A 13002-nucleotide genomic window follows, 5' to 3' on the forward strand; every position below is an offset into this window, starting at 1 on the left:
CGAACTCGCGACCTTTAGATTAGGAATCAAGCGCCTTAATCTCCTGGCCAAATTTACTTTGTAAACACCTTCTTAGTTGTTTTGTTTTAATTTGTAAGTTTTCTAAAGAATACTCTGTTCAAATTTAACTGAAAATTCAGGCTCTAGAACTAATTTATATACATTTTTATTTACCTGTGAAATTTAACACTGATATTTTGGACAATTCGAGAAGAATTTTAAATTCTTTAAGCTTACTCTTTAAGCCTTTTATAATGGATGTACTAATACATTCAATTTGATCTCTATTCAGAATAAAATAATGCTTTTTTGGTAGTGAAAGTAACTGTCTAATTACATTTGAAAAGACCATGAAAACATATGTTTATACTTAATTTACGACATAACACTAACGACATATTGATAAAATGTTATTTCAAATCAAATATTTATTTATTTTTACGTCATTGGACGAAATCCGAGAGAGGTCGTCAGAATTCTTCATTACAAGAAGAATTGGAAAACATTGGAAAGTATATCGAGATTAAGCTTCAAGTAATTTAAAAAGACAATCGAAGTTGCAATAGAATCCAAATTTTGGGTATGTTTGGATTTTGTAATGAACAATAACAAGATACTGTATAGGCCTAAACTTACTTGTTATTCCGATCATGCAGTAAATATTACTACTAAGATTAATACATTTGTTTTACTTTCTACTAGTAATAGTACAGGCCTATATTTTAATGAATATTTAAGCTTAACAGTCAAATTAATGTGAAAAATTTTGCTCATTGATACTTGTAATTTTAGTTTCATTTTTTTTTTAATACTACCATTGCTGGACACTTGTTTTGATAAACATACTAATATGTGAAGGTCAAAATAAATCTATAAATTCTTTAATTTTCAGTTAAGTGTGAAATAATACGAAAATTAGTCTTATTTATAAACTTTTAAAATTGATAATTTTAATCTTTAGATACTATATTATTGTTAAAACTAGTAATAGTAGTCGCAGTATGAATAACCAATTGTACAGCTTTGTACTAAATGTCATAACAAAAATTATGCAACTTAAAACTGGTTTAGGTTTCTTTACAAAGTTACTCTAAAAATCTCTAATAATTAATCTAATTTAAACTAAATGTAGTAACACTTGCTCCATTCTTCAAGAGAAAAAAGTTTAGATCATGTGTATCTGGCTACCATTTTCAAACTTTATTATGGTGAAATTCAAATTTTTATTTATTTTATAGGTGTTCACGAAAGTAATTATTATGTTTAAAGATATAGTAAATAATTATGGTTTGTACCAAATCAATGTTTAATCTGAAAATCATAATGTAGTTAGAAAGGCCAAGCAGAAGAAAGTTAATGATAAATTTACTTACTTCTATCAAACTTTTTAACATTTTTAAAATATCATTTGTGGGTCCATGACTGTTGGTTACAGATCCCATAATAACATACAAGTTGTTTAAAAAAAATTTAAAATACTCTCAACATTACACGTAATTTTAAATTATTGAGTAAACTTGTTATTTCACCCAGTATTTTTGGTTTGTTTTTTTTACACTAAGTGGTTTAACAGGATAGTTGGACTTTCAGATATGTTGCAGGTACAGTAAGTTTAAGAAAGTTGTAATAAATACTTAAATGTTAAAGGTTGGATTTGAATTTTGTTTCTTTAACTTTTATTTTAGTGGATAAAACAGACTATATGTTCCTGTGTTTATCTTAAATAAATAAATAAAATTGTGCAACATGTGACCACACTAGTATGTGAATTGCATATATACAAGGAAATTGATAACTGTCAAACACTTTTGGTGTAATGCTAATATGTGAAAGAAACCATGTTTTTGTACACGTGATCCCAGATTTTGTGTTGCAACGTTGATGATTGATGGAAATTAGTCATTTTCATTTCTTTGTAGTCTTGGAAATCAAAGGCTTAGGAATAAGAAAATGTATTGCACTGAAAATTGAAGTTTTAGCAATTTTGCTGTTATTGTATGATAACTTTCTACACAGTTTCTGGATTTTTCTATTTTGTGATGATAGCTATGCCCTCTTAGTGTAGGATTTGTTACTTTCTTTGTCAAAGAATGTTTATGTTGCAGTGCTCTATTACATTTATACTTGCATGTTGCAATCAGTTATGAATTAGTATTTTCTTTAGTTGAAATTTAAGGTTTAAAACTATATATTTCCTTCAACAAAAATATATTAGAGGTTGACCCATGGCAAAATTATTAGCTTTTTAGTTGTTGACATTTCATGATTAGTTAACTTAAGCATGCAGGTTTAAAGAAAATTGTATGAATTGATAAAGTTATGCAGTGACAAATAAACATGTAAGAAGAATAAATAAATGTTGAATTAGCAATTTGCTGGCATAAAATAATTTTGATGTAATTCTTACTGGAATATTGTTGTATAAACAAAAATGACTATTCCTGTTCCATAATCTTATTTCCATTTATATTTTAAGTGAAATAACATATGCTATTAAGTTTATTGTTTTTTTTGTACAGTGAAGATGAACCTAAAATATCCACATGATTGATACCACCATCATGTAGTTGTACATAATGTATAACATTTGTTCCTATCTCTTTTATATGTTCAGTAACACGTCTTAACAAAATAAATATATCAAAGTAAGAATTTTAAAACAAGTTAAACTGTACTTGCATTACTCTGAATTCCAATTTTTGTTTCATTTTACTTCTATTTATCTTTTTGTGACACTTACCATATCTTGTAGAATTGCTTATATTTTGATACTTTGAAGTTCACCTGTTGCAATGTATATTTTTGAATATTATTTTTTCTTTGTGTTATGTCATGTAAACTCACTGTCTGGACTCCACCATATTATGCATCATGTTTTCCAATGTATTTTTTCTTTTACTAAAAAGCCTTTAAACCTCTGCACTAGGAGTGCAATTAACTGAATTAATTGTACAGACTAGAGCCTGGACAATTACTTGATGTAACTGATTATCTGTAATCATCAGTTAAATTGATTATATGTTATAAAATAATCAATTAATCAAAATTACCAATGTTTAATTTTGTGAAAATTCTCAACTAATGGAAATTAATATTTTTGATTATTAATAACATCCATGTGATGGAAATATCACCATTATTTAATTAAAAGTTATTCAACTTGTCTATTCATATCATAAATCACAAAAATAATGATATTCCTTTTATTTTTAATTTTCACCTATCCAGGTCTTAAACAAGATTATGTGGTTGAATTCATCAGTTAATGAGCCAGACAATTACTTAGTTATCAAATTCCACTAATAATCCAACTCTAGTAATAGACTAGACTTGTGATTTTCTTTAGCAGCTACTTCATAATATCTTAACTGTATGAAAGAATAAACATTTTATAATCCAGATAGTCAGATTATATTTTACATTTTATGTAAAAAACAGCTTTTCATTGTCTATAAAAGCACAGTTTTTGTGGTTATGTATACATCAGATTTAAGAACTTAAATACAACTATTTAAGTCTTATTGTCACGTAACTTCATATCTGAGTGGCCATTTGGCCTATCTAGGTTATTTCATCTTTTTCTGCCACTCTTCTACAATTTATTCAGATTCCAAACATCTACCAACTTTTAAAAAAATCTCATGAGTGGAGGTAAGTACTTGTTGGAAAAACATTTTCTGTGAAAAAAAATATTATCTTTAATCTGTCAATGTACACAATATGACATGCTTTTATCTATGACTACATGATGTACTAAATTTTTCTATAGCATGCTACACATCATAACTTATGTTCAACTAATACTTTGTTTAAAAATTTAAGTTTATTAGTATAATGAAGTTCATTATTTCATTATAAGGCTTAAAGGTCACAGGACAAGATATTTGTAAGAAAATGAAGATGGTGGAAAGCCATTGTGTTATGAAGTCATCCACAAAAAATACAATTTTTTGAAAATAACTTGAATATAGTTATTCAAGAACCCATCCACAATTTTTAAAAGCATTGAAACTAACTAACATATCACATCATCAGGCAAAGCATTTTTGTAAGTTTATAACTCAAACCAAAAAGATGTCTGCATCTAGGTTTCTGAAGTGTGGATTTATTATGCATAATAGTCAAGTGTTTTCAACCTTTTCATTCCACTGACAAAGCTCCTAACAATTTCAACACCTGAATTGTAACCTTATCTGTTTCTTGTGCATTCCAGAAAAAAACAAGCCCAAAGCTTTATATAGTTTAGTTTTTATACTCTTGGTTCACATTTTTCTACTTTTATCTAACGTCTGTGCTTCAGTATATATTTCTTTTTTGGAAAAAATTGTGAAGCAAAACAATTTTGCAATTTATTACTTGTTACAAAGAACACTTTGTATATTCAAAGAGGAGCTGAGACATGCTTAGTAATGCACATTTCCATGGCTTGTTATTTTATGGAAGGCTTTCCATATGTTGAAATGCCTCTGTATGAAACACTGCTTGAGTTTTGTATATTTTAAATTGTTTTTTCTGGTATTTTTATAATCAGGTATTCATAATGAGTGAAAATGAAACGATACAAGTGGGCAATCTGGAAGAAAAGGGAATTGAAAGACGTGAATGGATTAAGACTTTGAAAAGGAAATTTAACCAGTCTGAGAACACTGATGAACCATGTGCAAAGAATGATACTGAGAACAGCATTGATTCCATAGAACAAACAGAAATTTCTCTTCCTAAGTGGGTTTTAATTTTATTGGGATTATTGGTACCATTTCAATAAATATCTAAACTTTTAATATTTTTTTTTAAAAGTTGTAATGTGTTGTAGTCCAATGGTGGGACAGCAGTAAGTTTAAGAACTGAATATTCTAATATCCAGGGTTTGATTCCTCACATTGACACATTAGATAGCCAATTTTGCTTTGCTCCAATCTGAAGAAACATGTTGTTATAAAACTAGGATAATGTTTTATGTAAATATCATAAAAACTTTAAAACTTGGTAACATGTTTTTAAGTAGAATAGGAACCTTTGGCTCTTTATTTCTAGTTCCAAGTAAAAATAACAGATTTTTTTTTCTCCACTGTAGACCAATATTTCGGAGCTACAAACCTCAACATGAGTCCTTAAATTCTTTTGTGCTTGAGAATGCCAAGCCTGAATCAGGTATTGTATCAAGCAGTTATTATGGTACATATGGTAGTGCATCAGGTCAAAATGAGTCTGAACAGGTTTGGTTGATTTGATCAATATCATAACCACCATAAAAACGAGGAAATATAAATTATGCCTTTTTTGTTGTAGAAGAACTGCAGATTATAGCACAAAAATACAAATGTTTAGTCAAAACAGCTTAAACCTCTTAACATTATATATTTAGTTTTATTACACTGACTTTTCAACCATGCCTGGTTAACACTACAGAAGTACATGCACTCATGACACCCTATCCAGTAATATAAAACTGACCTTTAGTCTTTACAAAATGACCTATCTTGGCTGATTTTCAATGGACTAGTATTTTGTAAAATAGTCACTTTTCGATTATTATGCATAATATGTGTATTTAAATTATTACTATTTACAAAACAGTTCTTGAATTTATTTTTCATTTTTTATTATTCAGAAAACATAACAGTCAATAAAGAAGTAAATCAAACAATTATCTCTTCTAGTTATGATCTTTGTTGCTGATTGTCATAGCTTGCTAAGTTTTAAGGAATTTTACGCATGGAGGATGTGAAACAAAAAAATTATTTTAAGATTTTTATATAAATTCTCAATGACAAAAAAAAATTATTTCATCAATACCATAAATTGCATTATAATTAGTAACTAAGGTGTATGAAATTTCAAAGATTAAAAGACTCAACTTACCAGCACAGAGGTTTATCTCAAAAGAAACAGATGTTGCTGTTATATTTGAAATTGGCTTAGAAAACCACTAAAGTTATATTCTGAGCTTTTGATTGGTTATTTACACATCATATATGTATATGATTGTATAAGTGTATATAAAGGACTGTTTCCAAACATGGAAAGAGGTGAGCAGGGCCATTGTGCTTGATTCAGTACAAGTGGTATCTCAGCAAATAGGAAAGATGGGAGGTTCTTACAATATAATCTAGCTTGTCAGTATCTGTAATTTCAGTTCTTAATGCATACAAAACTATCGACTTTGTATTCTGACATCACAAACATCTAATTTGAGCCATTGCTGCATTCAACATGTATCCCATGTGACACACAAAAATTGATGTTTAGGTGTGTTTTTTTATATTTACTTTTAAATTAACAAACTAAATAATCTATAATATGAAAAATTGAATTATAATCTATAATCTAGAGTTCAATACCAAATTAAATGAGATAAATTCATAAAATAGTAGTTTAATAAAATTTTGAATGCAAGTCAACAAACACAATCACATAGCCTGTTATCTGTGATCTGGCTAGAAAGGGTTAAAAAATACAAAAATAATTTTCTGAAACAGATTAAGATTGTATACTCTTACTTCTGTTTTTCCCTGTTTAATGGAGGAATTGTTTTTAATGGTTCATATAATTTCAACTAAGATTTAGAATGCAGTAAGCAATCAGTCCTGTGAATGCAAGACCCACTTATCTACATTTATTGGCTTTCCAGATCTTATTTCATGGATCACAGCTGTACTCTCGCATAGCTTAATATGTATATACTTTTATTATTTTAATGCTAAAAGTTTAAGGTTTTAAATTTACAGTATCGTTGGACTTTTTTATACAGTGGACGAACAAATCCAAGACCATCTTGCTGCAGGAAAACCAGAACCACTTATCCAGGAAGTGGTAAGTAAATCTGAATCATAACAAACATGCATGTAGTATAAATAATAGTGCTATAATTAATGGTAGTTTCTGAACTTCAAATCAGAATAAAAGAAAAGGGTAAACCTTTTATGGTACTACTTTGAACGATTTACTTATGTCACTAGAACTGCTAGTGTATATTAGATTCAAAATCCTTTTATGGTATAGCTAATTGATATAAGTGAAGTAAAACATTCACATCTAGTTAAAAGATGTTATGTAAAACAGTAATCATGTTTTTATATTACATAAAAACAGAGAAAAAAGACATTACTTGTGAGTATGTATTTGATGCTGTGTGTCATAATGCTCCTATAGCTACATAGAGTAAGCTTGCATTGAAAGAATATCCTACTGTAGCCAATTAATATATGACAGCTGACTCAAAGAAAACAATCTTTATTTAACAACCAATTAGTTTAACTGTCAGTTTTTTAACATAAAATTGTTGTTTAAATGAACATGCCTTATAAACAAGATAATAAATAAAGAACAGAACGGAATGAAGTAACAGTTTGATTAGAAGATACAGATCTCTAAAGGGTACAAGAATGTTATTACCAGTCAACATGTGTTTAAGAACATTGGTAATTCATTAAAGATGTGTTCTGGGGAGAGGCAGAAGTGCCAGTTACATTAGTGCTCCTTTGTCAGTGTTAAAAGTATTACTGTTTATTTTGCTTCTTACTTTATCTTTTATGACACTTCTCTTGTGTTGTGTATACTGAGTATTCAATGCATTGTATTTACATAATGAATTTGCTAAATTAAATAGTCCTCACACATTTTCCACCATATGGGACTGCTACATTTTGGTGATGCACTTTGATAAAGTTTTATTCAAGTAAGGGAAATTACACAAACCAAAAGACTGAATTTTCCATGAGTGGCTTCTGTTAACAAGAGAGAAAAAATAACATTGCTTGAATGCTTTCTGATGAACCTTTAAACACAAAGCACTAGTAAGTAATTAGTTTACAAAAACTATTTGTCAAAGCATGAACAGTATTTATTAGCTAAGTATCACAGCTCGCTTTCAGAAATTTCAAAGTTTTTTGGTTTTTTTTATTAATTGTGAAAGGCCCTGTAAATATGCATTGATTCTGTAATAAATTTGTAAAATTTCAGACTTAGAAACATTTACTTTCTCAGATATATGTGAAGGTTCACGTTTCTACTTACGTAATAAAAGTAAACATTTGGTTTGGCCTCAAAATCTTCACATTCTTTGTCACAGCAAGTTTCAAGTTATTGTAATAATATTTCTAGATTTACCTGTTTTGGTCTAAAAGTTATTTGTTTGGAACATCAATTCTACTATTTTGTAAGTATAAAGATTATTTTTTAATTACCCCTGACACCAGTGCACAAGATCCATGTGCAACATATTCATGATCTTATATCTGCATCACAAGAATGAATCAAAGTAGAGTTCTCCATGATGGGAATTGGAAGAAAAACAAGAAAACTGTGACCCCCTATTGCAAATCTACATGTGCACGAGATAAAAATGAAGTTTGAGGTTGCACATTGTGTAATAAAGTTTTTCCAGTATTATATAAGCACGAGTTTCATTATATTATGGTTACCCTCTAGAATTATTATATAATATTTGTTTACATTATAACATGTCAGATTATTATTTTTCATTAATGGATAAAAAAAAACAGCCTAAATTCAGCAACAAGCCTTGTAACTGGTAGATAAAGATTTTTGTGAAGTTTTTATTCTTTGGAAGGATGGATAAAAAAATGCTGTAATTCTCTTGTAGCCTTTTTTTTTACAATCAAAATTTCTGTATGTAATTACTCATAAGGATATTTATTTTATTCAGTTGCTTGTGAATATAATATGACCAGAGAATGAACACACAGACGTGTTAATTCATGATTGAAATGCTACTTTTAAAGTGAGAACTATTTTTAAAAGTCACAAATAATCTTCTTGCAGCAGAAGGATAATTTTGTGTTTACACATATTGATGTTTATTTATTCTTGAATCTGTTGTTTCCATGATGTATTGGTTAATTATGCAATTCCTTTTTTTTTTTTTTTTTGTTAGGATCTAGCAACATTGGCACCAAGAAAACCAGATTGGGATTTGAAACGAGATGTTGCCAAAAAGTTAGAAAAGTTAGAGAGGAAGACTCAACGAGCTATTGCTGAACTAATACGTAAGTATTATGATTGTAGATCATTGGTTTTTCCCAAATCATATCAGTATAACTAGGAAACCCACAGGAATATGACTTTAATTAGAGCATTTATACAAAACAAAATTGAGAAAAAGGTTGAAAATGAATTATCCTTTTAATAAACACTAAATCTAAGACTGGTTAAAAAAAAGCCAGAAAATTATCTTGTATTCCAAAATGAAGGTTTAAAGACACAACTGTTTCAAATAGTATATTTTCTAATCCTTAATGGTGTAACAAGGTTAAGGTTGATTTGGATAGTTTATATTACCATTACTTCAAATCAGTGTTAAATAATGAATTGATCATTTATTCAACCAAATTAATTAATTGTAAAATGCAAGGAAAACAGTAGAAACAGTAACAAGCAAACATAATCTTCAGATAGAAATAAAAATAAAATATTTAGTGTTAATTATACTTCCGGTCAGTTTGCAAAAATGTCTTTCCAACTGTTGATGTCCCTTCATTTTTCTGCTGCACTTGGATACTGGAGAAGTTATTTGACCAATACCTTTGTACACGTAACTGATAAACCATGGTTATCAGTTGGATAATAGTATTGTTAAAAGGTTGTCAGCAGTTGAATAATATAAAATATTGTCAATGTATATTGACTTTTGTGCCCTTATTGAAATACCTTATGATATATACTGTTTAAAGATATATTGTTTACTAAATCAGAATCAGGGTGAATAAATGTTATCAATTATGGAACAAAAAAAGTCAGTATTTATCCAAGTTGAACTTTGACAGATGTCTGTCTGAAAACATAACTGAGTACTTATCTTTATTCCTATAACTCAAAGGATGAAAATGGATGAGATACTGTGCATGATGCCCAGGTAATCTTGACCTCCAGTGTATCTTATCAACTGATCCCATGAAGTTAATTGGTGACATTCCTGATGTCTGGTGTATTTGTAACACTTTTCTTACTGCAGGAATTACCTGTAGCTACAGCTGTGCTGGATAATAAACTAGACATTACATTTCTTGCTGATGTGAAAATAAATGTTGTCTCTCTACATATACAAACTGAGTGCTTTAACATCCATGATGTCAAGAATAATAGACTTGCACATTGTCACTTTTACTGTCATTTGTCAATAAACAAGCACTTCCCCATTGGTCTAATGCTTCAGCCTTTTAACAGGGTTGGTCACTAAACAAAAAACAGTGCAGACAACTGTATTTTGATGTTCCTTTTGGAGACTAGTTTAAGCATAATTAACCACTCTTTCAGTAGGTTTGTGTTAATTCTGAGATTGTAATCATTTACTATTTAACCTTTTAAGTTCTTCCATAAATTTAAGACCTTTTTCAGGCTTTAAAAACTACAAAAATCTATAGAATAGGTTTTAAGGATCTGCAAGAACTGCGAATTAACATTCTGTGGAATTTATTGGCTTTCAAACATCTCACACTTCAGAGTTACTGTTTGAAGAGACTTCACTAAACAGTTTGGTTTTGTCTCTTTCCTCTAATCTTTTAAAACATTACATATGTAGCAAAGTAAAACAATATTATAGATAGTATAGGATAAGAATTTTCAGTACAAGTGTTACTATTTAAATAAAAATAAGACTAGAATGCATGCATGTTTATGTATAAAATAAACAAAAAACAGCCACTTCCATCTTGGAACAAGACCCATTTTTATATGTATATAGAGTAGTATTGGAAATTGTATTTGAATTGATTCAGTCTTTGTGCTGTGAATGTAATGTTTATATTATTACAGCCTTTAATACACTTAAGAAAATCCAGTACGAAGTGCAAGAAGTTGGAATTTATCTATTTAACTTAAACATATAGGTATTGCCAGTAAATGACATTGAAATACAAGCTATAGCAATTCAAAGCCAGCAGTCATTTTTTTTGCAATTTAACAAAAGTATGAGCTTTATCATATCCTCTATTTTTTGAGCTGGTGTTAAATGAAAATGCTTGTAGGTTTACTGTTTTAGTTTCAACTTTTTAAGTGCATATATCAAGAATACTTTAGATCATTGTTAAATTAGCTGTGCATATATATATATATATAAAGAGCTTTAAATTGTACATACTAGGGTTGATTACTGTCTGGAAGTCAATTAACTACAAGTATTAATACCTTAGATTACTTAAGAAATGAGAGTGAAGTTAACATATAAATGTATAATATAGGAACTAATTTCCTTAAATTAGGTCAATCTACATTTTATTTTCAGGGGAACGACTGAAAGCTGGAGATGAGGACTTGGCTAATGCTGTTAATGTTGTGGCGAACGTGAGAGAAGCTCAACAAGTAGATTCTGATGAAGATTAAAAATATTGTAAATTATTATTGTTTACAACAATAAACTGTATATATGTAAGCTACACAATAAACACTGGTTTATTTTCTATATATCCATTACCTATTCTTGCTTGAGTACAGTTATTTGTAATGTATTTCCAAGTAGGCTTGTAGTTCCACAAAGAGAACTGCTCATTGAAGTTTAAAAGAAATATGAAAAAGCTTCACCGACAGGATCTATTTCTTTTAAGCATTGTAATTTAAACAAATGGAAAAAAATGTTTTCATAATTTAATATACTATATGCCACACAAAGAATTTGAGTGTTTAGCTTTCATAAACACAAAAAATATATCTTGAACAATTAATGAGCTTGGTTTAACCCTTGCACTGCTCTGGTGGAGTGGAGAAACCCCAACCGATGTGCCAAAAACACTTTTTTTTAACCTTATAAAATTATAGTAAAGCATGCAACAAGGGCCTGATGGTTAGGGTGCACAACTAACAGTTGCAGTATCTAATCCTCACCCCACAAACCATTATAATATAATGGTCAATCTTGCTATGTGTTGGTAAAGACAAGCTAACTTTCTTCTAGTCTTCCACTGCCAAATTAGGGATAGCTAGTGCAGATAACCCTCAGGTAACTTTGTGATATTTAAAGAATAAACACCAAACGGTCAACGATGACCTTTGATACAGGTCTGGGATGACCTTCACTAACTATAAAGGCAAGCTGAATGTATGTTTTTGATACAGTATTACACTCCTCTCTTATCTCACATTAGTACAGCATTGGTCATGTATAATAGAAATATTACAAACAGCACACTACTCTAAACCAATAAAAAACAACTATATTAATGTCTAATTATTACACTACATACATATATTACCACTGTGTATAAGTATCAGAGGTAGCATCTATTGGTCACTAGTATAAACAAATGACAGCATAACCTAAAACATATAATGTGTGAAACAAAAAAACACCACTTGATGCATAGAGAAAGAAGGATTAAACTGTACTTTGTCTTTTCAAAGATTCCTAATGTATGTCTTTATAAATTTTCTACATACATTCTTACACTGAAAGATTTAAACTTTCACAGCCAGCCTTTAGTCAGATAAGTTTCTTTTCAGACATACCAGTAATGTCCTATTTCTAAATACCTTCACACCATTAGCTACTTATGGCCTAATGTTAAAAGGCTTTCATTCCACAATTGGCTAAATGGGAATAACACACAATTAAGGCAGGGGGTCTGTGAGCTACCAGAGACACTCAGGAGCTGAGAGATTCCTATAATTTCATACTCTAAGTACAAGATCTCTTCTATATTTTTCATGATAATATTTTCCTATATTCTTGTATTTCATGTAACATACTTATGAAACTCAACATAGTTAACATATCGTACACGATTTAGCTGTCAGTTTTAATATGCTTTTTACTATTAACTTATATTTGTTATACAACTATGAATACCAGGCATTACATATGAAATATGTGCAAAAGTTCTTGGGGACAGTCTCCCAGTAGTTCAGCGGTAAATCTCCAAACTTGTGCTAACATTTGGGTCAGCACAGATAATCCATTGCATAGCTTTGCATTAATCTACAAATAAACAAAATTCTGAGATCACTTCCAAATTCAAGAAGTAATATCAGAAATTAATAATACATGTGCCA

The 13002-nt window shown here is 29.3% G+C and overlaps 1 protein-coding gene across 2 annotated transcripts; it reads left to right on the plus strand.

Moving 5' to 3' along the window:
• The first annotated feature begins 432 nt into the window (after window positions 1-432).
• Window positions 433-11421, plus strand: LOC143255174 (coiled-coil domain-containing protein 12). 2 transcript variants are annotated; one of them, XM_076510427.1, is made up of 6 exons: window positions 433-580; window positions 4532-4722; window positions 5075-5151; window positions 6752-6813; window positions 8897-9008; window positions 11243-11421. In XM_076510427.1, exons 2-6 carry the CDS (start codon window positions 4541-4543, stop codon window positions 11338-11340), a joined length of 531 nt encoding a protein of 176 aa, XP_076366542.1. In that variant the 5' UTR covers window positions 433-580; window positions 4532-4540; the 3' UTR covers window positions 11341-11421. The 2 variants fall into 2 exon arrangements, with proteins under 2 accessions (XP_076366542.1, XP_076366541.1); XM_076510426.1 differs by having other exon boundaries at window positions 488-611; window positions 4530-4722.
• The last annotated feature ends 1581 nt before the right edge of the window (window positions 11422-13002 follow it).

The sequence above is a fragment of the Tachypleus tridentatus genome, chromosome 7, assembly GCF_004210375.1.
Source record: "Tachypleus tridentatus isolate NWPU-2018 chromosome 7, ASM421037v1, whole genome shotgun sequence".
NCBI classification, from domain to species: domain Eukaryota; kingdom Metazoa; phylum Arthropoda; class Merostomata; order Xiphosura; family Limulidae; genus Tachypleus; species Tachypleus tridentatus.